The sequence below is a fragment of the Chanos chanos genome, chromosome 15 (genome assembly GCF_902362185.1).
Source record: "Chanos chanos chromosome 15, fChaCha1.1, whole genome shotgun sequence".
Classification (NCBI taxonomy): Eukaryota; Metazoa; Chordata; class Actinopteri; order Gonorynchiformes; family Chanidae; genus Chanos; species Chanos chanos.
In genome coordinates, this window is record NC_044509.1 from 1,594,591 (window position 1) to 1,622,090 (window position 27,500).

Genomic DNA, 27,500 nt, shown 5'->3' on the forward strand with positions numbered 1-27,500 from the left:
GGCTGGGAATTGAAGTCAAGGGCTCTGTTTACACCTTGCATTAAGATCCGATTTTGGTGATCCGATCACAAGTGGACAGCTCAAAAGTACAGGTGTAAACGCATCCAGTGCGCACTGAAGTCGCATCGAGATCCGATCACTCAGACCACATTCGGAGGTGGTCTGAACCGCACGTGACCACATTCTTATAGCAGTGTAAACGCGAACTCGACCACACTGAACGAGCGCCTGCTCAACTGAAGTCCTCTGCTTACGCGGAAATACGAACTCACTCGCCTAAGTACACATTCGACATCATATTAAAGTGCAACAACAACAACAACAAAAGGCAAAATGGATATAGTTTTGATTTCTTCTTCTTCTTCCTCTTCTTCTAATTTCCGACAGACTTGATGCCTTCCGCTGATTAGAAACAACAACGTTTAAGGGGGAAAAGCTTAATGTTCCAAAACTGCGATCAATGATCGCCAAATTTCTCTCGGACATCTCTTGTTAGAAATGCCTGCTCATGTCAAAAAATAAAATCTAAATCCTAGGAGTATGGTCATTATCTCACGTTAAGCGTTTTCCTCTCCACTGACGCCCATCATAAGGAAACAGCTTAATGTGCCTTAATGTCCCAAAACAGCGATCAATGATCACCAAATTCGTGTGACATCTCACATGTTATATTTCTAATTAAAAAAAAGCAAAAGTGAAATTCAGTGAAAGGGGTGACGTGTTGGAAGTGATTTACGTGTTTATTTGCATATAGAGCGGGGAAGTGAGATCCGATCTCAAGTGGTCAGTCGGGACACGGATTCCAAAGCCAGGTGAGATCGGATCACCAAAATCGGATTAGAATGCAAGGTGTAAACAGGGCCAAGGTGTCAGAGTTCAGTCAGATTTAGATCAGTCAGTCTCCTCATCGATATTTACTGTCAACCAAATATTTACTTTCTTCACACATTTTATCCACTGACCTGAGGTCAGCTCCTGGCCTAAGATGAATTTTGCACAGATTTTCCTGCCGTATATTTGCATGGGAGAGTGTTTCTGGTGTCAGGATATGAAATGTATAAACTATGTGTTAAAATGTTTATTGAGGATTTAGGGATGGACAGAAGAGGGCTACCTAATTTTGCATTGCCCGTTTCAGTTACTGAATGCAGGGTTTTTGTTTTTGTTGTTGTTTTTTTTTTTCAGAATGCAAACAAACAGTGTCCATGGTTACGAGACTTTTGTTCCTTTAGGCCATTCTCTCTACTCTAGCTTTCAGGTTTTTTTTTAAAGTGAGAAACAATGAAAGAGAATAATCATTTATTTTATTCAGGTTTAAATTATTTTATCTAATTATTAACCTCATTTTGTCCGTGGTTCTTCAGTTCAGCCTTTATATGGAGTGAGAGTAAATGGGAGACAGAGAGTTCGGTGTGCGGTGTGCAGTGTTTGAGTTCTGTGTTGTATTTCCACACGTGTCCCCCTCTCTGTCATATTCTTCAAACTGTGAATAAAGACTTGTCTGAATCCACCAGTGATAGTGACAGTGAATTTTTTTTTTACCACTTTAGTTTCATTCTTCAGCAGACAGCACTGTTACAAACTCAAACACCACATGGCTACCGTGATCCTCTCGGTTTATTACTGTGAATAATTTGTGTGGAAGGTCATTAAATAGGAGGAGACTGCTTACAGGACAAATTATTTTAAATACAAAAGAGCAATATTTATTCTTTTATTTATCAGCAGTTTAACAGAAATGTGCTGTTTACTTTTCTATATTACGTGGTGTTATTACTGTCTCAGTCCAGTGTGTCAGAGAGGTGAACTTGTTTACTGCTCTGCGGTTTATTCAGACAGATTTCTACTTAAACCAGTCAGAACACAGGGCAGACTGGCTGCTTTTAACACCAATGCTTAATGGGGAGCATGGAGTTGACAAATCCATCTCGCTCAGCACATCTCTGTCTGTTTCAGCTGTCTGAGGAACGACACAGAGTGTAGGAAGACAGATATTTACCCCACAATTAAGACAAGACAAAGTCTTTGAAAAACAGCCTCGGCTGAAACTGAACAAAAAGCCCTGCCAGAATGGCATTTTAAAACATATTATTAGTGGGGTTATTAATGTGTTTCAGGCTGCCATGTTTTATGACTGTGAAGACTACTGCATATTTCAGTACCAAGGCAGTTCTTCCACAGATTAACAGTTTTGGAAGAACACTTTTACTAAAGTTTTTCACGTTCTCTTGAACTTACATGCAGAAATTCAGTACTTTTACCCCTCTGGAAACGGTGAATGTGATCTTCTGCAACACAACAGTACTGCACAAACCAGAGATACAGTCCTAGCATTTGTGCATGGACAGTAATCGCTCTGAGTGTAATGGCGTCTACTGACCACTAAGTGGCAGTGTGTGCCACAGAGAACTACTCAAACCTGTTGCTCTGCTGAAAGCTGCTATCTAATCTTTCTCTCTCTGTCAATGCTGTTCATTTAAGAGGTAATGAAATTAGTACACTCTCTCCGGCCAACAGAAAGAGAAGGAAGAATAAAAACAAGCTCAGCGAAAAAGTACTCCAGAGGGTAAGACGGTTTGTGTCGAGCACCTGTCAGCGAGGAGTCATTTGGCTAAACGATGGCTGCTGCCAAGAGGAGAGGGCATTGACAAAGACTTCCACTCAATACAGACCTAATTAGATGAACTCTGTGCACCAAACAAACACATGCTCCAGAAGACAACGAGCTAGACAGAGAGCAGGACAAAGGGTCCTCAGACTAGACACTCGTTATTTTTTTAATCTTTCAGTGAGAGAAAATGATTTTACACACTCTAAGTGTGTGTCATCTTGTCTGTTAATGCACAACATTTCAATATTTTTCCTCATACACTTCTTTCAGTCTGTCATGTGTTTTGGTGGCTGTGTGAAAAGGAATCAGATTATGTGAGGGGTGCTTTGAAGACAAAATGCAGCATGTTTTTGCTACTGTTAAGGTATTAAACTGTGAGGAGGCTTGGCAATGACCAGCCTTTGTCATATAAAACCAAACACAAATGAGGTTTCATTTGTGTGTCAAAGCAGCACGGCACTGGTTAGCAAAAGCTACAGCACAGACACCATAACCACAGCATAGAGACAGTATGTGGAGTCATACTGGTAAAACATCCAGAATGTATGGCCAGTGACAGTTTGACTACGCTAAGCTCTTCCGTTCCACAAAAATATAGCAATCACGAGCTTATATTATATTACTTATAAGTTCACATTACTTATTAGTGTGTGGTGCAACTCCTTAAGACTTGATGTTGCAATCTGCTCAATGACTGAGTACATCTGGAGTGAAATGGCTGGCCGATTCCTCAGGCTTGTCAAGTGGGCAGCCTTTCTCTTTGATGTTGATGCACTCACAACTAACAAAACCTCACTGCGACACCACACCCACAACAAGACAAACATCACAGTTACACGAGAGACTCAACTAACTCACCCTCTCCATTATACAACACACCCAGTCCTCACATCTCCACATTACTGAACCCCACTGACCTGACCCTCGCTGCTACTCAGTGCTCACACGGTTAACCGGGCCTCGATGCTACACGGCGTGCATAGCCGACCAAACCTCACCGGCCGGGTCGCTTCGCCCCTCCTGCAGGTTCTGTAACCTTCAGCTCTTTGAGCCTTTGTGTCCACAGAATCGTCCTAGGGAACTGTCAGGTCATCGACGTACACCAGCCGCACATGGACTTGGTTGTACAGCACGAGGTCTCGTCTGAGGTTGCTTGTGGTGATCCCAGGAGGAAACCTGAGTTTCCAGTCTGGGTACACGATAGCATCTTCCAGTCTCAGGCTGCACACAGTGAGCCTGGATTGGTTTTTGGGAAGGACCTCACTGATCATTTCTCTTCCTCCTGAATGACGGTTATTACATTATTTATTCATCACAGATGGCTGTATAGATGGTGTAACTGATTCTGTTTGGCTCTATCTCTTAAACCTCCTTTCAGCCGAGTTGTCTTTTCTGTCCGCTCTCTCGCCTTATCCACTGTCCCTACCTATCCTGAGAGACGGCCTTCATGCGTCTCCCTCCTCCTGCTGACGGATCTCTCCAACAACCAGCCGTCGCTGCTGTGACAGTGTTGCTTTAGATCACGTTGGTGTGAATGCTCATCCTCAAGCCCAGGCCTTTTCTCCCCTGTTGCATCTGCCTATCCATCCATCCATCCATCCATCCATCCATCCATCCATCCATGTCTCTGTGCCTTCAGGGCAGATTTTCCACCTGAACAGCTTCCATCAGATTCCACCATCTCCGTGTAGACAGCTGGAGGACTTCCTCACGTATGGCCTGGACCCCGTCAGCACACGACCCTGTCAGCACACGACCCTGTCAGCACAGGGCCCCGTCAGATTCACTTACAGTCATACGTTCATACTGCTCTGTGAGGCTAAAAACCCATCGCTCCAGGATTCCTCTTCCACAGAGTCCTACGCTGCTGAGTCATTGCGGAAGACCAAGCCATTTAATTACAAAGGAGTCGATCAGGCTTTCTGTCCTTTCAGACTGTATGACCGATAAGCCCTCAGCTGTTCTCCTGCCTCAGCTGTTTTACTTGCTTTGTGTCTTTGAGGATGGTGTCGTAGCACCTTCCCAGGGTCTTGACTAACTTCTCCAAACCACTGGAATTGGCTCTTTATCAGTGTAGAATCTCTGGTCAACCAACTTTCCTCTGACAACAGATATACTTCTGGTTTAATTTCCATCTATGCCTACTGAATGTTTCTGTGAAGTTTCCAGCAGCTGGTTGGTGCAGCTGGTTGGTGCATGCCTTGACTGACGTCAGGGTTTTCATGTCATCCACATAAAACCACACGACAGGCTGCTATCCAGACTAACTACCATCCACCTGGATGCTCTGATGATTAGTTCCAAAGTCATGATAAAGGCCAGAGGGGAGATGATACATCCTGCCATGATACCAACTTCTCGCTGAGAGACGGTGCATTCAGATGCTGTATGAGGCGTAACTGCAGGTCTTGGAAGTAAGTTCTGACGAGATCTGTCACGGATGTGGACACATTAAAGAAACCGAAGACAGGCCAAATGAAGATACGGGAGACTGATCCAAACGGATTGGCAACATCTCAGAGGACGACATGCAGATCCCTTCGGTCGGAAGTTCATCCTCTATTGGCAGCTCGAATCTGGTGCCAGATCATACTTTTGTGTTCGAGGCACCCCGAGAAGCCTGGAACACCTGCTTTTTACACTTCAGTGTCTAGGATGTTGCTCTTACCAGCTAAGCTAACAGCCATTATGCGACTAATCAGTATTGTGTGGATAGCCTTAATTTTTTTGACAGATGTAAAAATGAAGACGTCACTCAGATCAGAGCCCCGAGCCTGACCTTGCACTCTGAAAATGAAGCTGTTTTGACACCGAGCACACGTTTGTCATCTTTATTCACATTTTATGACGAATTTGTAGAATTTTCTACCTTTCCTCCCCTTACTCTGGCACTGTCCTACTGTTGTCAGTCCAAACCTCTCTCATGCATGAGGTAAAAACGCCGGGTTTCACCCCCCCCCCCCCCCCCACCCCTCTCCCCGACCCCCAATTACCTCCTACACACAAGTGTCTGCACAGACATCCCCAGCCAGACAGGCAGAGTGGGACAAATCCGGCATTGCACTAGGGAGACTGAAAGACGCTCAGACTCTCTGACTGGGCAAAGAACCTGTGTGTTTACCTGACTCTGCAGAGCACAGTTCACCAGATCAAACCCCTCATCTACCAAAACCAGGCAGAGAGGAGCTGAAGGACGGGGGGGAGGAGGGGTGGAGGACTTGAGGTGGGGAGGGGGGTAATCCTTAGGCTGACCCCAGTGTGACCTCTGAGAACTCTGTGTCCCTCTCCTTTCTAACCCCACAGCCTGGTCACTGTGACTGCTCAAAGCACCAGAGCACTTTGCATTTTTACTCGACCCGTTCTCCTCTGACTTTCTGATTTGTTTTTCGATTCTAATTCTGCCATTACTTTAAGTTAATCTGTACTCAGTCACTCTCTCAGACGCAGCTTTGGAATTCTCCAATTCAGAAAGAAGTGCATAGAAATAAAAATAATTATTGATTGTCATCTAAAACTTAGTTTGATATATTTTATATGATTATTCTATGTTTTATGCGACTGTCTGTTTCTGTGTCTGTGTTCTTGATGAGTTCGGGTAACCAGTTAGAGTGTGGATGTAGTTGATGGATCTTGTCATGTAGTGTGATCTTGTAGTGTGAGTCTAGAATCAGAAAGTTCTTTCAGCTCTAACCCATGTTGAAAAATTCAGCACATCTCTTCACATATTCTTTTAACTTAGTATTTAACGTAGTGAAGCCCGCAGAATCAGTGTATATCCACTCTTCATTGAACACAAAGCTTTGCCTCCTGGGTAAATGCCGGGGTAATGATCGCTGTTCTGATAGGGCCTTGATCTGATTGTATGTTCCAAATCCGGAGAGATAGACGGTGGGGGCTTGCTATCAACATTCCTTCTGGTTAGGACTCAAAAAACAGACCCCTTTTGTCAACACAATAGCCGCAGATTACAACTTTTTAATGATTCAAACCCAACGCCGGGTCTATTGTCCAGCCAGTGAATGGGGTAAGTTGACCGCAGTCTCCTAGAGAATTCCCGAACACAATGGCATTAAAACAAAACCTTTATCGCTTCAAATTCCAGACGTTTTTTAAACACCGAACTCATCTGAAATTTTCTCTGTGTTTTTTTCTTTTTTGAGGCGTATATTTTAGAAGAGTGTTCCATTTGTATGTGGGTTTCAAACAGAGATGCAGTGTGGCGAAAGCGTGAAGTCCCCATTGTTCTGTGTTACCAGGTCATTGGTGTAATATGACCTAAGGATTGACTTCACTGGTTTCAGGATCCACTGAAGCCGCCACTGAGTGGTCATGACTCAAGACTTATGAATCAATTCACTTAAAACATGAACTAAACCATACTGTTCATTTTGTGTGGATTATTATGTCTTTATATATTAAATATTAATTGCGTTAATTAATAATGAATACATTATATAGAATAAATAAATTAAGTTAATGACCATACCACTCACTTAGTATGTGTAATGTGTACCATACATTTGAAATATATTTATTTGAAATGTATATGTATGAGATATACATACACACACACACATACACACACACACACACAAATTTATTTATTAACTTCAAAGCGCTATGCTGAAGAATTCTCTCTGGATGGTGTTTAAACTTGTGTCAGCCTTTTTAAGCTCTTTTTGAATCGTTCAGGCACTATGGGATGAGCACTTTCTACACTTTCACAAAAACCGGCTGGTGAGCGGATGCCATTGCTCTTTCAGACTTCTGTTTACCGTTCCCCATCACGCGCACTGTGCACCTGGTGGTCTGTTTAGTGTGTCTTTCCTTACCCACGATCTTTCTCACACTCCTCTCCTCTTGTTTGGAGACTTTAAAATTGTTGTTTTTTTTTTTTTGAGGGGGGGGGTGGAATTAAAAACCTCTTACAAGACATCGAGAGCTCCTGGTGTTTTGCTTCAAAAGCCCCCCCCCCCCCACACACCCCCCCCCACCCCCTGTTTTCCTGCAACGCTCGCACACGGTTCCCATAGCGATTCCCTACAGGCCAGGAATCCACTGGGGCTCTGTTTGTTTGGGCTGATGGTTTAAGTGGTGCACACAGCCATGCTAAGATCATTAAATCACTATTTTACCACCAAACTTAATCCCTGCCTCTGCTTTTACAAAAGCAAAACCCATAAAGACCACAGAAAGAGAGAAAGAGAGAGAGAGAAAGAGAGAGAGAGAGAGAGAGAGAGAGAGCGAGAGAGAGAGAGAGAACAGAGGAGAGCGGAGAAGAGAGATGGAGGGAGCGATTAAGAGGGAAAATTTGACAGATCTGAACTGACGGCAGGGAGAGCCCAGAATTCCGATCCCCGGCTGACGCCCCACCATTCCCAGAGAGAGGCTAACGTCCCACCATTCCCAGAGAGAGGCTGACATGACAGACAAGTCTCCCCCCCCCCTCTCTACGTGTCCCGGTGTTCTTTAAGTGTCCTGCCGCAGTGGCCATCTGCTGGCTAACACAGCAGGAAGCTGTTTTATCAGGCGCATCCTTTTGTATTGCGCCATGCTAAGGTTTGTATTAAGGCTGAACTCGGGTGCAGGAACAATCTGGAGCTGAAGTAAGCCATGTGTTTCAAACAGAGACCCCCTCCCTACACACACACACCCCAAACACCAAACACATGCATACACACACACACACACACACACCCCAAACACCAAACACACGCATACACACACTCCAAACACCAAACACCACACACACACACACACACACACACACACACACACACACACACACACACACACACATGTGCCCCAAACACCAAACATACACACAAACACACAGACACACGCGCGCATGGATGCATGCACACACGCACGTACACACACAAAACACTCACCCTGTCCTCTGTCTGAAGGACAGACACTGGTTCTGTAGACTTTTTTAAGAGGGTGGCATCATACAAGCCTGAAAGAGAATCTAATGGAATGCCACTGTCTGTGTTTTGTTGTTGTAATACACAATACACCCACAATAACCCAGTGTCCAGGGTGGGGGGGTTGTGTGTGTGTGTGTGTGTGTGTGTGTGTGTGTGTGTGTGTGTGTGTGTGTGCGCGTGAGACGGGTCAGGGGGTGCAGGAAAAAAAAACCCATTGGTACGTGCCAAGTGCTGATTGTCTGGTTGTAACAGGAATCAAAAGGCCCTATTCCACAGTGTTACCATACAGGTGAACTCACTCCTGGGAACGTCGAGAGGTTTTTTCTCAGCCGTCGGGAAGCGCCAGCGTCCCCTCTTTCTTTTCCCTGGAATAAGGGGATTAGTTGTGCCAGCGTTTCTGAGGCTTTCACGCTGCTGTCTACTTCCCATCTCAACCCACCCATCCTAATGTGATTAGACCCGCCCCTGTGGTCCTCACCAAGGGCTAGGGTGCCCTGCCGACTGGCTCCGCCCCTCTCCACCCCCATCACTGGCACCTTTGTCAGATGAGCAGAGAGGGAAGCAGGGGAGCAGTTGGTGGAGAGGGGTAGGGAGAAGTTGGAGGGGGGCATGAAGGGTTTGGTGAGGAAGAGAGAGGAGAAGGTACCATCCCAGCAGAATGGCAGTGTGGGATTGGTATCTCTCCCAGTAACCCCACTGGACCCACACGGAGGTGATGATCTAGAAGGGAAATACCTCTACCACGTTTGTTCGACCTTAACGTTTCGTTCAGTGGCAAATCATGCTGGTCCACCACAAAATGTCTACACGTCTTTTATCGTCTGTGGACTTATTCAGCCATGGTCATGTCTGTGTGTGACACTGTGGAGTGCTTTACTGTGACATGACAGTAGATCCAGTGGTCGGCCGTAACCCACTGACGGCCCAGTGACAGGGAACCCAAGACTGAATCGTGCATATGCTGCAGGATGAAGAGAATACGCAACTCACGCCAACAACAGCGAGAAACAGAAAATCACAGAAAATATCAAGCAGAAAATCAGTCAGAGGGGCTTACACTCAACGTGCTCTCACAGATGTTACACATTCACTCTAAAGGCACCTACACTTTAACTGTTCGACGTTTCAACATTTCAGAATGTCAAATCCCAATGTTTCTTGATAACCATGACAACGATAGGTTGTTTCCTCTGTTTGTTAACGTGTTCCAGTGGAAGTACGAATGTTTTGAATACTGATCATGAGCTTAAGCTAAGGTTCCAGTAATGCTGTGTTACACTCACGACATGCCTGATTTCCGACCTGCCTGTCACAGGCGTTCTCCGATGGCATCTGGTACGATTAAGGAGAAAGAGAGAGAAAGAAAAAGAGAGAGAGAGAGAGAGAGGGAGAGAGAGCGCAGATTGAAAGCCAAGGTCTTACAAGACCTAAAGGCTTTAAACATTTCGAAACGTGCCATGTCTCATTCCTGAGTTCCACAGTGTTCCCATTCTATGTTCTGAGACACCATGGCAACAATTCACCACGGAGACGTTTAAAAAAAAAAACATTAAAAAAGCAAGATAAGAGTGACGTGACCAGTGTAGACGCAGGTCTCCCGCCTGTGGTCTGTGGAGTGTGATACTCTGTCAGGCGGAGGTGTGCAGCAGTCAGGAACCCAGACAGCAACAGCTGCACACTGGAAGTGTGGAAACCAGCAAGTCAACTGGAAAAATGAACTGGGAACGGGAACTGGGAGAGTAAAACGAAATGAGTGTGCTGGTAATGTGGAGTCAGATAGTGAAGTGAGGAATGATTACCGGTGGAATCCCGTCGGCTAGAGTTGCTCCTGGGAAAACTATCTTGGGAAAGACAAAAGGCTGAGAGTCCAGTGGGGAACCCCAGGCATAGCTGTCTTGTGCTATCATTGTTTTTCAGAGTCTCAGAAGAGCACACTCACAACCGGATGGCATTTTACTATCTCTGCACCTGCCTGCAGTGTGTTCCTGACCGTTTTCCCCTCTCTGAGTTCAGATATGTCCCCCTGAAACAAAAACTCAGACGTATCTGTGAGGCAGCGTCCAGAGCACTGTCAGATCGTCATATGTTCTTCGTGCTGAATGGAAGATCCAAGTTATTGTCTCGGTGTGAAGAGAAGACCCCCTCCTCCCCAACCCCTGTGTGCTATATGCTCTTCTTTAAACATACTATTAACATGGAAGACAGAGGAGACCCTGTGCACCCCCCCCCCCAGTTGAGACCCCCTGGCTGGGCTTTCGCTGGGCTTCACGTGAGCTCACAGCTCCGTCCAGCCGACAGCACGGAGGATTAAAACCCTTAATTAACCGGGCATGCGCTTCTGCTTATGTCCAGGACCAGAAGTGTGTGTGTGTTTGTGTGTGTGTGTGTGTGTGTGTGTGTGTGTGTGTGTGTGTGTGTGTGTGTGTGTGTGTGCGCGTGCCCGTGTGTGTGTGCGCGTGCCCGTGTGTGTGTGTGCATTTGTGTGTGTATGTGTGTGTGTGCGTGTGTGTGTGTGTGTCTGTTTCTGTGTGTCTGTGTCTGTGTGTGTCTGTGTGTGTGAGTGTGAGTGTGTGTGTGTGTGTGTGTGTGTGTGTGTGTGTGTGTGCGCGCGAGTGTGTGTGTGTGTGTGTGTGTGCGAGTGTGTGTGTGTTTGTGTGTATGTGTGTGTATGTGTGTGTGTGTGTGTGTGTGTGTGTGCGTGTGTGTGCGTGTGTGTGTGTGTATGTGTGTGTGTATGTGTGTGTGTGTGTGTGAGTGTGAGTGTGTGTGCGTGTGTGTGTGTGTGTGTGTGTGTGTGTGTGTGTGTGTGTGCGCGCGAGTGTGTGTGTGTGTGTGTGTGCGAGTGTGTGTGTGTTTGTGTGTATGTGTGTGTATGTGCGTGTGTGTGCGTGTGTGTGTGTGTGTGTGTGTGCGTGTGTGTGTGTGTATGTGTGTGTATGTGTGTGTGTATGTGTGTGTGTGTGTGTGAGTGTGTGTGTGCGTGTTAGGGTGTCTTCAGCAGCAGCTGTCTCTCTGAATGCTATCTCTCTATTGTGACTCATTGAGTTTTGTGTCTCTGGGGTCAGACAAATCAAAAGATGTGTCATGTCTCTCATAGACAGGATTCTCTGGTCTAAAAGGGCAGGACTCGGGTTTAACCTGTATTATCACGTTCAAAGCACAAGGTTCTTTATTAGGAAGTGGCCGGCCCTGTGTGTGTGGTGTGTGTGCGTGTGTGTATGTGCGTGTGTGTGTGTGTGTGTGTGTGTGAGTGTGTGTGTGTGTGGTGTGTGTGCGTGTGTCTATGTTAGGACAACAGGGTCAGGAAAAGTTAGAGACATTTAAACACAGCATATGTTCTTTTAAGTGAACCAAACAACAAGTTACGAGTGTCTGTCTAATACTGATGGTCAATTTGTCAGTGCCTCAGTGGGACAGAATGAGTTTTTACAACAAAACAGATCATGAAACCTTATTGATTCATTTGTCCCAACAATTTCAGTTCTCTCACTGCAGTCGTTTGCCTGGATATATGTCTTTAAGCTGTCTTTAAATGTCTCTCATAAATATATGTCTCAGCTGTCTTTAAATGTCTGTCATAAATATATGTCTCAGCTGTCTTTAAATCAATCCCAGACTCTGTGTATGTGTGTGTAAGTGATGTTGCATAAAGCGGTTGGTAGTGTGTATATGTGGTCAGGGCACATGCTTTTGTGTTTGTTTTGAGTGTGTGTGTGTGTGTGTGTGTGTGTGTGTGTGTGTGTGTGTCTAAGTGGCTCTGGGAAGAGCCTGGTGTTTGGTGTATGTGGTCAGGGTGTGTGTGTGTGAGGAGTAAGTGGTCAGGGGGTGTGTGTGTGAGGAGTATGTGGTCAGGGGGTGTGTGTGTGTGAGGAGTAAGTGGTCGGGGGTGTGTGTGTGAGGAGTATGTGGTCAGGGGGTGTGTGTGTGAGGAGTAAGTGGTCAGGGGTGTGTGTGTGTGAGGAGTATGTGGTCAGGGGGTGTGTGTGAGGAGTAAGTGGTCAGGGTGTGTGTGTGTGAGGAGTAAGTGGTCAGGGGGTGTGTGTGTGAGGAGTATGTGGTCAGGGGTGTGTGTGTGAGGAGTAAGTGGTCAGGGGGTGTGTGTGTGAGGAGTATGTGGTCAGGGGGTGTGTGTGTGAGGAGTATGTGGTCAGGGTGTGTGTGTGTGAGGAGTAAGTGGTCAGGGTGTGTGTGTGTGAGGAGTAAGTGGTCAGGGTGTGTGTGTGTGAGGAGTAAGTGATCAGGGTGTGTGTGTGTGTGAGGAGTATGTGGTCAGGGTGTGTGTGTGTGAGGAGTATGTGGTCAGGGGGTGTGTGTGTGAGGAGTAAGTGGTCAGGGGGTGTGTGTGTGAGGAGTAAGTGGTCAGGGGGTGTGTGTGTGTGAGGAGTAAGTGGTCAGGGGGTGTGTGTGTGAGGAGTATGTGGTCAGGGGGTGTGTGTGTGTGAGGAGTAAGTGGTCGGGGGTGTGTGTGTGAGGAGTATGTGGTCAGGGGGTGTGTGTGTGAGGAGTAAGTGGTCAGGGTGTGTGTGTGTGAGGAGTATGTGGTCAGGGGGTGTGTGTGAGGAGTAAGTGGTCAGGGTGTGTGTGTGTGAGGAGTAAGTGGTCAGGGGGTGTGTGTGTGAGGAGTATGTGGTCAGGGGGTGTGTGTGAGGAGTAAGTGGTCAGGGTGTGTGTGTGAGGAGTAAGTGGTCAGGGGGTGTGTGTATGAGGAGTATGTGGTCAGGGGGTGTATGTGTATGAGGAGTAAGTGGTCAGGGGGTGTGTGTGTATGAGGAGTAAGTGGTCAGGGTGTGTGTGTGTGAGGAGTAAGTGGTCAGGGGGTGTGTGTGTGAGGAGTAAGTGGTCAGGGGGTGTGTGTGTGAGGAGTAAGTGGTCAGGGGGTGTGTGTGTGTGAGGAGTAAGTGGTCAGGGGGTGTGTGTGTGTGAGGAGTAAGTGGTCGGGGGTGTGTGTGTGAGGAGTATGTGGTCAGGGTGTGTGTGTGTGAGGAGTATGTGGTCAGGGGGTGTGTGTGTGAGGAGTATGTGGTCAGGGTGTGTGTGTGTGAGGAGTATGTGGTCAGGGTGTGTGTGTGTGAGGAGTAAGTGGTCAGGGTGTGTGTGTGTGAGGAGTAAGTGGTCAGGGTGTGTGTGTGTGAGGAGTAAGTGGTCAGGGGGGTGTGTGTGTGAGGAGTAAGTGGTCAGGGGGTGTGTGTGTGAGGAGTAAGTGGTCAGGGGGTGTGTGTGTGAGGAGTAAGTGGTCAGGGTGTGTGTGTGTGAGGAGTAAGTGGTCAGGGGGTGTGTGTGTGAGGAGTAAGTGGTCGGGGGTGTGTGTGTGAGGAGTATGTGGTCAGGGTGTGTGTGTGTGAGGAGTAAGTGGTCAGGGGGTGTGTGTGTGAGGAGTAAGTGGTCAGGGGGTGTGTGTGTGAGGAGTAAGTGGTCAGGGGGTGTGTGTGTGAGGAGTATGTGGTCAGGGGGTGTGTGTGAGGAGTAAGCGGTCAGGGGGTGTGTGTATGAGGAGTAAGTGGTCAGGGTGTGTGTGTGAGGAGTATGTGGTCAGGGGGTGTGTGTGAGGAGTAAGTGGTCAGGGGGTGTGTGTATGAGGAGTAAGTGGTCAGGGGGTGTGTGTGTATGAGGAGTAAGTGATCAGGGTGTGTGTGTGTGAGGAGTATGTGGTCAGGGTGTGTGTGTGTGAGGAGTAAGTGGTCAGGGGGTGTGTGTGTGAGGAGTAAGTGGTCAGGGGGTGTGTGTGTGTGAGGGGTATGCAGTGACGGCATGAAATGGAAGCTGACACTTATTGTATAAACATGGGATAATGACATACTAAAAACTAGATCTGTGTGTGTGTGTGTGTGTGTGTGTGTATGAGACACAGAGGGTGGGGATGGAATTTCCCCACTCAGTTAAGCACGACTTTGTTAACAGTCTAAGAGTGTGTTATAATTCACAGAAACATTTTGCAGACAGGGAGAGGTAACTGAACCATTCCCGTGGAGCTAAGTAGTGTAGGTCTGATAGGCTGTAAAGAGAGATCACGTCCAGCACCTAACTTAGGTCATAAGTCAGATTTATTGCAACAGTGTTTAGTTCAGTGTAAAACAACACTTTACACCAAGTTTAAAGCCATTTTTGTGCATGCTGCTAAAATAACAGCGCTTAGTAGAGTACCTACTCTACTGATGGTTAATAGTCACATTACCACTATGACAATTGCAAGCGTATGATTTAATCACTACTTTTAAAGCACACCAGTAACACAGAACGTTAAGCTTTATCAGTGGCATTCAGGGCGTTACCTCTGTGATCACTCAGACACACACAAATGTTCCAGGCAGGGTCCCAGGATTAATGGTTTAGGTTTGGTAAGTCTTTGAATTGCCTTGTTTTTAGGCTTTAAAAGACGCATTTTTGCCTGATAGGTGAATTGCTTTAGTTGGTGCCCATGAAAATAGGATGTTAACTATCAATCTGGGCTCTTTGAAATTTGACTGCCCCCTTTACATTCATTCATTACTTAGAATTATGCAGCCAACCTTAAACGATGAACGGACGAGGCCGTTCCCCTCACGACGTGTCAGCGCGGTTTCCCACACGTTAAAAGTTCAACGTCTGGGTAAAGCAGAAAGACGGTGTCTTAGTGCAGATGTTCAGAGTTGTCGTGGACCTTAAGTGTGACCTAGAGTCAGTTTTTATAACCATTACCTATTTATTTGTGACGGATTTTTCAGAGAAAAGGTGGATAATGGACCATAGTTTAGTCTTGTTTTTGTTCAATTCGTAAATATATTCTGAGGTTCGCCATTCAGGTAGAAGCGGCATAGCTGATAATATTTGCTATTTTCCATCTGTGAACTTGACCACTGGGTGGCAGTCTTCGGTCATTCACATTGTTCTTTGATCTGCAAACACGATTCAAAAAGGATAAAAAATAGTTTTGTCAATGAAGTGGAAGATCAGCAATTGGAGAAAAGTCCAGAAATGTCAGTAACCTCATTTTTGCCAGTATTATCGACTAAGTTAACCATATACATAATGAATTATAAAAACATGCATAAAATATATTTCATCCTTTATCAGGTGAAGAACTACTCTCACAGACAAGAAAAAAGACCGTCTCAAATATCTAGCTAGAGAAATCGGAATTCTCTTTATTGTATCAGTTAAGTGAAAGCAATATCTGTGCATTACTTAAAACAGTGTTTTTCCAATTAGGGGTCGCCACTAAGGAGATCGCGTGGAAGAACCAAGTGAATCGGAAGAACCAAGTGAATCGATTGTAGAAAGTAAACATTTTATTGTGAATATATTGATTAAAAACGAATACGGCCAAGTACAACACGATATTCTTGTGGACACTATCTTATAGTGTTTTAAAGGAGTAGTTCGAGAAACCAAACTTTCAAAAGCAGTTGCAAATAGGCCTACTTCAAACTCAAGTACCTGCTAACTCAGTTATTTACTAACCGCACGTTCTTTAATGACTAATCTTAGCATAGCTGTTATTGTCATCATTTGCGGCCCGATTGCGGAGGAGATTTGTATTGACGTACAGTCAGAACAAAAGCAAAGAGAGCCGGGCCCCAGCCATGCCTTTCTGCTCATTATAACGCGTTTAGAATGCCCCTTTCCACCAATCAGAGAACGGGAGTGGAACTACCCGTTTTCTAAACTCCGTAGCATAGCAACTAAAATCATACTTCTTCAGACTTTGGGTAACCAGTGAAAATGAACTATTCCTTAATGGAAAACGGATAATAAGGTTACCTAAAATGGTTAGTGATATTCAACATATACCAAAAACCAAGTACAACGCGCACTGAGAATAGTTTGTTCTTAAACTTTGACTTCGTGCCTTGGGGATCGGAGGATTATTCGTTTCCAAACTGCTTACTTTTCTGATAGAAGCTGCCAAAGAAAGGAAGCATCTGTTCCAGTAAATGCACTATTTTACGACTCCACTCCACAGACTGTCGTGGGACTGCGTTTTCGTAATGCCCGCAACAGTTTGGACCGACAAGCAAATACTTACTGTACTGATAAAACCAATATCATCATTAAGTGAGTTTGAATGGGTTGTAGACACAACAATTTGTGTAGTGTTTACTGTATCTTATAAGTTAAAAGAATGCAAAAGTAGTATCATCAACTGATATCTTTATATTTACAGTCACACAAAATGTTTGTTAAACGCTGTCCTAATGGGTCACACATTGAAAACGCTTGGTATCGCCTAATTTAGAACATATCTCAACGCGATGATCAAAATGTTGTCTCCCCCCTAGGAAAAACAAATATGGTACAGTCCAGATGACGACATCGAAAATGGCACCTTCGATGAAATCAACACGAGGTTCAGAAAACCCGTGAAAACACACACCGTATATTTCTGTTTTCATCACCTGACGGACCATACACACCATTCGTGATGTATATTTGTTCGTTTCCTGACTGTCATGCCAAGTATAATAAGGCATGGAAACTGGACGCGCACCTCTGTAAGCACACCGGCTTGGTGAGTGCTCTCGATCAATAATGCAGTTCAGTTTGGTCGGCGTACATTTATGAAAACATTATGTTACGTCGCTTCACTTGGTGTGTTTTAGCTCCAGTATGTTCAGTTCCCGCCGTTTTTCATATCACATCCGGAGAGCTGTAGCAAATGAGCCCGTAATCAATGTTTTTTGAGAATGCTTGGAGTCCTGTTTAGCCTAACGCTGGAATCTTACTGGCGCCAATTCAGAACTCCCATTCCAATGTTCACAACACATTTTAACGAAAAAATAAAAGATTAGAAGGTAATACTGTTCTGCTATGCATTGTTTCTCAATTAGCTGGGCATAATCTCTGATTGAAACGACCGGCTGTCATTTCAACCCAGACAGTCAGACACAGAACCACAAACGCAGTACACAAGGCGTCGACTTCGGCCTCAGTTTTTCCTCCTTTTAGTGAACTGTTGAATGTTCATTTTTGATTTGGCAGAAGCCTTTTGAATGCGAACAGGAGGGATGCACCAAAAGTTTCTGCACCAAGTATCACCTGGCGCGGCACGCGCTGACGCATACGAAAGAAAGACCTTTCAGGTAAGAGAGAAATTCACGGCTTCCGGTTTGTGTCCGACCCGTTCTTCTGTGAGAGTTGTAGGCTGTACTTGTAACCTGCATGCTTCTGTGTACTTGCAGATGTAGCGAAGATGGGTGCACACAGGCATTCACTACAAACTCCAACTTACGGAAACACGTTATGCGAAAACACACACACGAGGAGAAGCCGTACACTGTGAGTGACAGGACACGATTCGGCGTTGTCTTAACGCTTTCTTTGAGTTCGTGTTTTGTGTTGTCCTTACGCTGGTGTTGTTGTATTCTTGTCTTAAAACAGTGCACGTTTGAAGGCTGCGGCAGAGCCTTTAGGAAGAATAACCAGCTCAAGTCTCACATGTGTGAACACACCAACTTGCTTCCTGTTCAGTAAGAGCCGCTCCTGTCCTATGATCCGTGCCTGTGGTTCTGAGTTTAAATGACCGGTTACTGGGCCTGAGTAGGCGCTGGAACACAAACTGCGTTGGTATATAAGCGTCATAACAGAGATCTGTTAGGGAATGTGGATTTACATGTCTTGGCCAAAGCATTTCCCTCTTCCACCAGCTTCACTTACTCTGTTTTCTGTATAAATTGGTCACTATGTAGTTCCATATGTTTAATTGTTAAAGCCTGTGAAGCCTCAGTCTTGAAGAGATTCAGAGATGTATGCAAGAGGCATTTTATTTAATGTGAAGTTTTACTGCCTACAGATGTACCTTTGAGGGTTGCCAGAGACGATTTCCGACAGCCAGCAAACTAAGACGGCATGAAAAAGTTCACAAAGGTTAGCAGTCAAATGCTGATCTGCTGCTGTTAGCATCAGCGCTGTTCTGTTTCATGCCAAACTAGCACTAGTTTTCTCCATTATGTCAATTTGTTTGAAATTCGTAAATAGTCTTTCTTTCATTCAGTAGTTAAGGGCTCAGGTGTGATCTGTCACTCACACAGGTTACCCCTGCACGGCTGACGGCTGTGTGTTTATTGGGAAGAACTGGACTGAGTTAACAAAGCATAGAAAAGAACAACACAGAGGTGAGCCTCAGCCTACAGTCTCTCTCTCTCTCTCTCTCTCTCTCTCTCTCTCTCTCCCTCTCCCTCTCTCTCCCTCTCCCTCCCTACAGTGAGGTACATATTGATTAAATCAGCACTTGTATTTTTTGTGTGTGTGTTTGAAAATTGAAAGACAAGTTGAATTCTTACAGAGAAGTAATAGTTGAGCATAAATGTGATACAGTGCAACAACAGAGATATTCAAACTAACACACAGGAAGTGGACCAACTGCAGAAAACAGCAAACAGTGTAGACATCCAGCAGTAGCAAGTCACAGCCAATAAAAAAGAATATTTCTGTCACACAAACTTCCATAAAATTTGGAAGTTAGGTTGCGATGATTGTGTGTTTAGGGTTTTTTTTTTTTTTGGCTTTTTCCAAACAAAAGTCTGGTTGTAAGACAAAGCATATTATAGTCTCTCAGACACTTTACCGAACACTCAGTCAGCTGTGTGAAACTGATAACATACATTTTTCTTGTTGTTGAGATGGTGTCACAGACGTCTGTATTTAATTCTGCGCTTCATTTTTAAGCCCTTGTTTGGTGGCGATGAGAAACAAAGCCCAGTGTCTGTCTCTCTCTAGAGATGAGCTCAGTTCTGTGAACAGTCCTCTCTCTCTGAGGTTTTTGCCGTGTGTTTGTGTGGGACTGTCATGATTATACAGCGCAGCTCCTCTCCACACACTACATCATTTTGCCCTGTTTACGGCTGAGCATTCAGGCCCCTGGCTGTTTGGCCTCTGTCAGACTCTGGGAGAGATGTAACAAACTCACACACTTAAGTACTGCTCATCAGACTTGTCTTACATCTGATGCATATCGATAATTAGCACTGAACCCAGTGACTGTCATACAGCTGCCTTCATAATTGTCATCCAGTTACATAGTTTAGTCTCTGCTCCTTTTCCTGTGAGGGTCCCGTGACCCTGTCTGGCCCCTGTACACCCCTCTCTCTGTGTGAATAGAGGACTTCTCTCGCATAGGTTTTTCAAACGTGTGTTCAGCCACACTGAGACCGTGAGATGTTTGTATAGTATCCGTGCTGTTAAGCTGTGTGAACATGACAGTGAGAGAGTAGATAGAAGAATAAGGGCCTCTTCCTGCTGTTTTTGGTTCTCGTTACCTTTGAAACCTTGTCTTCTTACAGCTGTTTGTGTAGCGGTTACTGATTAAAATACATGTGTGTGTTTGTTTTTGTGCGCGCGTGTGTGTTTTTTGTGTGTGTTTGTTTGTTTTTGTGCGCGCGTGTGTGTTTTTTGTGTGTGTGTGTGTGTAGTCGTGCTGACGTGCGGGGACTGCGGGAAGACGGTGCGGGACAGCTGGGCCTTGCGGCAGCATCAGCGGGTTCACTCGGAGGCGCGGCAGGTCTTTCAGTGCCCGCGGGCGGAGTGCCAGCGCACCTACACCACGCTGTTCAACCTGCAGAACCACATCATGTCCTTCCACGAGGAGCGCCGGCCTCACTCCTGCCCCTACCCCGACTGTCCCAAGAGCTTTGCCATGAAGGTACCGCCCCCCCCGCCCCCCCCCCGCCCAGTCTCTGACCCACAGAGGAGTGGACTGATAACTCACGGTTCCTTATGTCACTGAAAGACCCAGAGTGTAAGGGACCGTGAGTTAAGGAACCGTGAGTTAAATGCTGACAGGACAATGGGACTTGCCCAGTACTGTTTACTGTCACAGCTGTTTCTGGAAAGAAAACTCTGAGTTTAATTTGTGGAGAACCTCTGCTTTAAGCTGAGAACTCTCGTTCTGTCTGTAGGAGGTCCACTGTCCTGATTAGTTTTCTGTCATTACACTGATGATTAATGGTAACCATGATGGGAGTGAAAACCGGAATGAAAAAGAAAAATGAATGAAATGAAACAATTTTCATCACTTGCCATTACGACGCTGAAGCTTAGACGAAGATAAACATGAATTCAGTTTGGAATAGACCCTCATTGTCTGTCTGTTTTCTCTAACAGCAAAGTTTACAACGCCACACTGTGATTCATGACCCCCAGAGGAACAAACAGGTGACCAGTCAAGTAACTAAATGTATCACTTTACACAAATTCACATATGGTCTGTTTTTATGGTTGGTGGTTGACTCTTTTTTTTTTTTTTTTCCCCCCTCCCCTGTCATTTTTAGAGAAAACCCCGTCCAAGGCGATCACTGGCCTCACGCCTGAGTGGCTGCAAAACCAAAATGATCCGTCCATCAGAAACATCAGAGGACAACAGCAGCTTGACCGTCACTTCACCAGAACCCGTCAGACTGGCCTCCATTCTGCAGGAAGCCTCTCTTTGAGATCCAACCACATGACAATGAACTTTTCTCTCATTGGCTGGCTCGTTGTCATGGAAACAGACCAGCAAGCCACCAGATCTTCACAGAGACTTTACCCTGTAGGACATCTGGACAGAAGGACAATTTTCCACCAGTCAGTTGATGTTTTTTTGTTTTGTTTTGTTTTGTTTTTTGGATGCTGTTCCCTCACTTTGTAGACACATACAAGGAGTGAGAGCTCTGTGTAACTTTATTGAAGTATTTTTAGCGTTAATCTCATTCTGTTTTTGTGATGTTGGACTGCTCTGTTGGAGGGTCGGAGACTGGGGCGTGTGTGTCCGGGTCGGGCTCGGGCTGGGTGCTGGGACTGGGGAATTTTGGCGACGTGTTCACGCAGTTCTTTGGCTGACGGTGGTCTGAGGATGCACATGGCTGCTCTGCCCTCACGGATGACTCTGGGTTTTGACACAAAGCCCACGGGTGCTGCCATTCTCCCTACCATATCCTCCAAGGCGGAGTCCTGGGGGGGGGTCAAAAAGATCATGTGTAAATAGACTGCAGACCCTGGACACGCCCCACGCTCACCTGGAAAGGTGCTCTGGCTCTCCTCAGATAACTCAGTGTTAAACAGTGACATGTGGACAGTTGCACTCTTAAATAAAAAATATATATGTTTCTGTTAAGGTGTAATCTTAAATAAGATTAATGTTAGCACTTTGAAAAGCACAGACTTCCTTCAACACACCTGCCAAACCAGTGAGTAAACTGTGCATTGTGTTTGCGGTTTTCATCATTAAAAATATTTTTCAAACCCTGGCATGAGTGTCGAATTAACTTTTAGGTTTAAAGTGAGTCAGGGCTCAACAAAAAGAAATGTATACTTAGACCAAAAAACTGATCCATTTGAACAGTGATGTTTTTCCCATGTACCAGCCACAGACAGACAGACATTTCATCAAGTAGGATTTCTCAGTTTGCTGGACAACTTCAGCCAAAAGCCAAAGACTGGCCAATAAGTGTGTTCCTAACCTCCTCTAATAGTTAAGTGTTTTGGTTCAACATCAGTTTCACTAACTGGGAAATGTTCCTGTACTGAAACACCCCACAAATGTGGATTAATGTGAACCCAACAGACATTTCCAGGCCTTAATGTGAATCCAATAGACGTTTTCAGGCCCTAATGTGAACCCGACAGACGCTTTCAGAGGCCAGTATCACTGAGGTGTTCCACCCACTGCAGGTGAAATATTGTCAGGTTATTCATTGTGTCTGCTGGTGCTTTGTTTTTTTTTTCAACACTTGTAAACAGTGTCATCTCTGTGTAAACAGTGTCATCTCTGTGTAAACAGTGTCATCTCTGTGTAAACAGAGTCATCTCTGTGCTGTTACTGTTAAGTTGTTAAATGTAAACTCTGTTACTTATGATACTGAGACCTACTGCCTTTGTCCAGTGCGGGTGATCTCAGATGCATGTACCTGTCATAAAACAATGCTGTCCTTTACCCGTGAACCTCACTTTACTCGACTTTCTATAAGTTACTCCACAGTGACCAATCAGTGAAGTAAAGCAGGTTTTTTACCTGTGTCCCTACCTCTGCTACAGCAGGCACAGACTCAATGTTTAACTTAGGTTCAGTGTGTGTGTCTGTGTGTGTGTGAGACGTGAGAGTGTGTTCTCACCAGCGGCTGTGTGTTGTTGCTGCTGCTGCTGCTGCTGCTGGGGTGTCCTGTTTTGAGTGTGACTCTGACGTGATGTTTCTTGTCCAGCCAGCTCTGGACCTGTCGTAGTTTAGTGTCTAGGTCATGAGGAGCAATGTCCGCCGACATGGTCAACTCTTTCACCTGGACTGGTCCTGCAAAACCACATCACAGCACGTGAGTGTGTGTAGAGCTGATTCCCATTCCCGGCTACGTTTAGGGCTTTTACCGGGGAACATCTGCCTTGTAAAATCAGTTGTACTGTTGTATAGAGACAGTATTCAAAAATAAAGTTCAAATCATATGTTTTATCTTAATGTTTTGAATCTGCTCAAAGTGTGACATTTTAGGCCAAAACCAGAGGGTGTCATGGAGGGTCATGACGAAGCTATAAAAGCAAATGACTGTAAAAGTAAAATGTGTATGAAGGAGAAAAGCATTTCAGTGAGATACATATGAATGTTTGTGAATGAGACAGAGAATCATAGGTACCATATCATCAGCAGGTGACCTGTGTGTGTGTGTGTGTGTGTGTGAGAGAGAGACAGACCTGTGTGTGTGTGTGTGTGTGAGAGAGAGAGAGAGAGACAGACCTGTGCGTGTGTGTGTGAGAGAGAGGGAGAGAGAGAGAGACAGACCTGTGTGTGTGAGAAAGAGGGAGAGACAGACCTGTGTGTGTGTGTGTGTGTGTGTGTGTGTGAGAGAGAGAGAGAGAGAGAGAGACAGACCTGCCTTGCTTTTCTGTTTCTCCCTCAGTTTCAGCTGCTCCTCATGGATCTGTTTGCCGCTCATCAGGCGGTAAACCGGCGGGTCCAGCTTTTCGTTGACTGGAACCAGTTTAAGTCCGTTCTGGTCCATCAGTCTTACGACGTCTGCCCGGTGCATCGTGCCCAAATCCTCGCCCTCTGCGCCCAAAAGCTGTATGTGTCGCTGCGGAATCTTCCTCCCCACGTTGCCGATGGTAACTCTCGCACGGGGGTCCTGCTGCTGCTTCTTCTTCCTCCTCTGGAGCTCTGTCTCCTCACCCCCTCCACCTTCTGCCTCGGTGGAGAAGAGAGAGGACCTTCCCAAAATCCCCCACACAGGGCAGAGAGGTGAGGGTCTGTACCGCACGGTGAGAGGCGACGGGCTGGCGGCGCGATAGTGGTGGGTACACGCCCCTCTGACAGCATGGCAGAGAGCTAGCCTCAGACAACCAAGAGTCATTCTGATGGGAGAGAGAGAGAGAGAGAGAGAAATGTGACAGGGGTATGCAGTGGGATCCAGAGGGTTGATTGGAATCAGTACGGAAATGCACTGGTAAGGAGATGCACTGGTATCTGTAGATTCGGAGTCATGCTACCAGAGCACTGCCAGGGTGACCTTGAATCAAAGGCACTTCACTAAAGACATTCTCACACGCACATTCACACCTGATCCCTGTCACCTCGTTTCCACCCGAGAAGACCTTTCACAAGAGAAATTCAAATACATAAATAGGTAAATAACATAGACACGTCAGAATCGTTTCGTGTGGGATTCTCCTTGGTCGGGATATGGGTGTGTTTAACTAGTTACATAACTAAATACAAGTCCCACAAATCATGTCTACAGCCTCAAATGTGCTTATGTGTAGTCCACGCTGCCCTGTCTCTGCTGGTGTCTCTTGACGTTCAGTTACTCGTTTTAAACTCACACGCGCATGCGGGAGCTCGGTTTACTTCGGAGAGAGTTCTTCTGAGTTAATAACATAACATCTGTGGCATGCATTTGAGGAACTGACTTACTTGATCGGTACAGCGCGTGTCGATGCATGCGAAGCTGTCAATACAAAATTGCTAAAATGCTAGGTCTACAATATGAGGCATTCGTTTATCATCCGCTACAGATGGTATGCAAGAATTTTAATATCTGTCCGTATAATGCGCCTTTAAAAATGATGGTGAAACAAATAAAGTATAACAATTGTGTCGACATTCAGTTCTACAAACATGTAGTTAAGGGACCTTTTCGTAACCGCTCGCGCAGATGGATGACGAAGGCGCAGCAGACTGATGACACACTCAGCATTTGTAGTTTTTTTAAAGCATCTGTAGTGACAATTAGCATCGCCTGTCATTTTAGATTAAAATGACAGAACCCGTGGGAAACAGGAAAGATGTATATGTATAAAGACTGTGAGACCGTTTCTTTAAAGCTTTCATTAAAGCGAAATTATTCCTCGTGTTATTGTTATTATCAAACTCTCATCAGTGTTACCGTAAACCACTCAGCTGTAATCAAATTGTAAGAATCCGCTTTCTTTCTTGGGATTAGAATCAACAAAATGGCTAGGCTCTGCATTTAAAGTAAACTTCATTCGTTTCAAAGGCATAATGACATAAAAGAATTTTAAAAAAAAAAGAAAAGCAAAAGAATTAAAAAAAAAAAACCCGCAAGGAATGGCGCAGGTCAACTTTCGCGCGTTCATCTGTGTGTAACTCGAGTTGACACAAGCTGACCTTTCTTTACCTCTCTCCCCGGCTTCGTTTTTTTTTTTTTAACTTCGTTTTTCTTATGTAGTAAAAAAACATATTTTCAGAGGCATCCTACAGAGTAATGGGTCCACATCTATAAAAACCCTTATTGAAGTCTCCATCATCCTAATTCCTCCGTCATTTGCCCCAAAACTTTGATCATGAATTACTCCCAGAGGGCCTAGCCTCAATGTTACATGTTCAAAGGCGACGTAGCCCCTTTTCCACGAGAAAAAAAAAAAGTCTTTTTAATCTGTCTAGTGTTTGGCCAGAGCTCAGCAATGCACAGACACGCTGACAGAAAGACAAAAAGGCTTTTCTCCTCGTCCCTGTGGGACAATTACTGACAGAGGGAGTGTGGGTGTAACTTTTTTTTTAAGTATTTATTGAAATGTTTTTTTGTTTTTTCTCCTCTGATGTTTGTTATTGGGGTTGATATTTCCAATTAACTTTAGATACTCCCAACCGATCTCTCGTGTAAAAATAAATAAATAGATAAATAAACAAACACAACAGTGAGTTCTGACGTGTTCTGAGAGGTCTGGGTGTTATAACGGTGGGGGTGGGAGGGAGTTCAGGCCTCGGCCCCTATAGAAAATAATAAATCTAGAGATTTTACAGTCAGATGAACAGCAATAGATTAATTTGTTTAACGCTGCCGGGAACAAAGACTGCTTAATCTTTGCTTTCTTCAATGGGCCTGAACTCCAGTGCCAGGCAAGCGGAGACTCTCCCTCTCTCTCTCTCTCTCTCTCTCTCTCTCTCTCTCTCTCTTTCTCTCTCTCCCTCCCTCTCTCTCTCTCTCCCTCTCTCTCTCCCCCCCCCCTCTCTCTCAGTAACCCACAATCACCTGTCAGACCACAAGACCACAGGTGCACCCCTCTTTCCAATCCCGTGCCCCAGGCTCTCCTCGCCACCCCAACCCCCCCCCCCCCCCCCCCCCCCCCCCTCCACAGGAAGTGCAGAAAGGCAAAGGTTCAGAGGTCATGGTGAGAGCAACAGTTGCTATGTTAACAGTTGTGTGTGAATGACAGCATGAGGCAGCGTGGGGAAGTAAGGGGAAGAATGGAGAGAGGTAAAGTCTCAGAGACAAAAGAAAAATTAAAAAAAATGGGCCAGTCTTTGAGGAATAAAAGACATAATGTGAGAGTATCTAACTATCAATCTATCTATCTGTCTGTCTATCTATCTAATCATACAGTTCTCTAATTTATCCATCAGTTCATTTATTTCTTTTCTACAACTTTTATTTCAGTGGGATAGAAGCAGGAACCACTATTTAAAAGCTTATTCCTATAGTCCCATTGACATGGTAAAATGCTTCAGAGTTTCTTTTCACTGGATACGGTAAACATTTTATGATGTAGAGAATAATTGGGAGGCCAAACGCATGGGACGTTCTCCAACAATGTCACCGTTTCTTCAGGACAGCCAAAACTACATAATGATGAACCTCTGTGACCATTCAGAATTCGACTGAGGCCTTTGGTCAGAATAAGGATAATCGCGAGGGCATGAACTGGTAATGTTTAGAGGGGAAAAAAAACTCAATTCAAGTAACTTTCCTGAAAAGGAGGAGCGAAGACAAAAAAAAGAGTGTATCGTTTTGGAAGCAGCAGGTGGATGATTTGTACACGGTTCACTGCTTCGAAAGAAAGATGCACTCGCAGAAAGAGCATTCACTAAGCATTGGCAACACCGCGAGCTTCCTCCTAGTTTCTCCTAATTAGCCCGCGAGCATAACGTTTCATGGTGCAGGCACCCCGCGTCGCTGTTCTACCCGCGAAAACAAAAAAACGTTACGATACTACACGACAATTATGCTGTGGTCTGGTCTCCTCAATAGACACACGATCACAATCACAAACAATGTTTCCTTTTAAACCAATCTCCCTTTTCTCCTTTTGTTTTTTACGCGCATCCTTTGAGCGAACCGGTCCAGTCAGCGCGACTTTGGCGCGAGACCGTGAACAAACGGCTGTGTTTTGGTGTGATGTCGAGTAAGTGACGGGAGCAAAACGTGGGCACGAGAAAAGGCACATATGTGTTTTACTGTCATTCAAAACTATGACATCGAATAAAACCTAAACTAAGACACGCTTTCACAATCGTGGACAATTTTGAACAAGCCTGTGATCAGATTTCTGACTTGAGATAACTATGTAGCTTATTTCGTATATTCTGACAACACAGCATCATTGGTTTGAAGAGGTTTCATTCTGAAAAAAAAAAAAAAAAACTCTAACGAAGAACTAAATGCCCCCTCGCGCCCTACTGACAGAGTCAGCGCTCCCATAAGGTAAAAAAAAGAAAGAGAGAAAGAAAGAAAGAAAGAACGCCCCGTCGTTTCCCAAACGTCATAATGCTCTTGCCGTGCTCTCTACGA

General features: G+C 45.3%; 2 protein-coding genes across 2 annotated transcripts; one reads left to right on the forward strand and one right to left on the reverse strand.

Annotated features, from left to right (window-relative positions):
* The first annotated feature begins 16,939 nt into the window (after positions 1–16,939).
* Positions 16,940–20,959, forward strand: gtf3aa (general transcription factor IIIAa). Its single transcript, XM_030792508.1, has 9 exons — positions 16,940–17,026; positions 17,497–17,597; positions 17,697–17,793; positions 17,896–17,984; positions 18,308–18,381; positions 18,546–18,629; positions 19,926–20,155; positions 20,617–20,667; positions 20,784–20,959. Exons 1-9 carry the CDS (start codon positions 16,940–16,942, stop codon positions 20,940–20,942), a joined length of 972 nt encoding a protein of 323 aa, XP_030648368.1. The 3' UTR covers positions 20,943–20,959.
* Positions 20,960–21,156: 197 nt separating this feature from the next.
* mtif3 (mitochondrial translational initiation factor 3) lies at positions 21,157–24,594 on the reverse strand. Its single transcript, XM_030792509.1, has 4 exons — positions 24,386–24,594; positions 23,348–23,826; positions 22,602–22,774; positions 21,157–21,441 (listed from the first exon to the last, which is right to left on the reverse strand). Exons 2-4 carry the CDS (start codon positions 23,823–23,825, stop codon positions 21,172–21,174), a joined length of 921 nt encoding a protein of 306 aa, XP_030648369.1. The 5' UTR covers position 23,826; positions 24,386–24,594; the 3' UTR covers positions 21,157–21,171.
* Between the last annotated feature and the right edge of the window lie 2,906 nt (positions 24,595–27,500).

Coding starts and splice junctions, on each gene's coding strand:
- gtf3aa (XM_030792508.1), top strand. CDS start 16,940: ATGTATATTTGTTCGTTTCCTGACTGTCATGCCAAGTATAATAAGGCA. Junction 18,630..19,925: donor TAGAAAAGAACAACACAGAG/GTGAGCCTCAGC, acceptor GTGTGTGTGTAG/TCGTGCTGACGTGCGGGGAC. Junction 20,156..20,616: donor CCAAGAGCTTTGCCATGAAG/GTACCGCCCCCC, acceptor TTTCTCTAACAG/CAAAGTTTACAACGCCACAC.
- mtif3 (XM_030792509.1), bottom strand. CDS start 23,825: ATGACTCTTGGTTGTCTGAGGCTAGCTCTCTGCCATGCTGTCAGAGGG. Junction 22,775..23,347: donor GAAACAGAAAAGCAAGGCAG/GTCTGTCTCTCT, acceptor GTGGTTTTGCAG/GACCAGTCCAGGTGAAAGAG. Junction 21,442..22,601: donor GCAACAACACACAGCCGCTG/GTGAGAACACAC, acceptor ACCCCCCCCCAG/GACTCCGCCTTGGAGGATAT.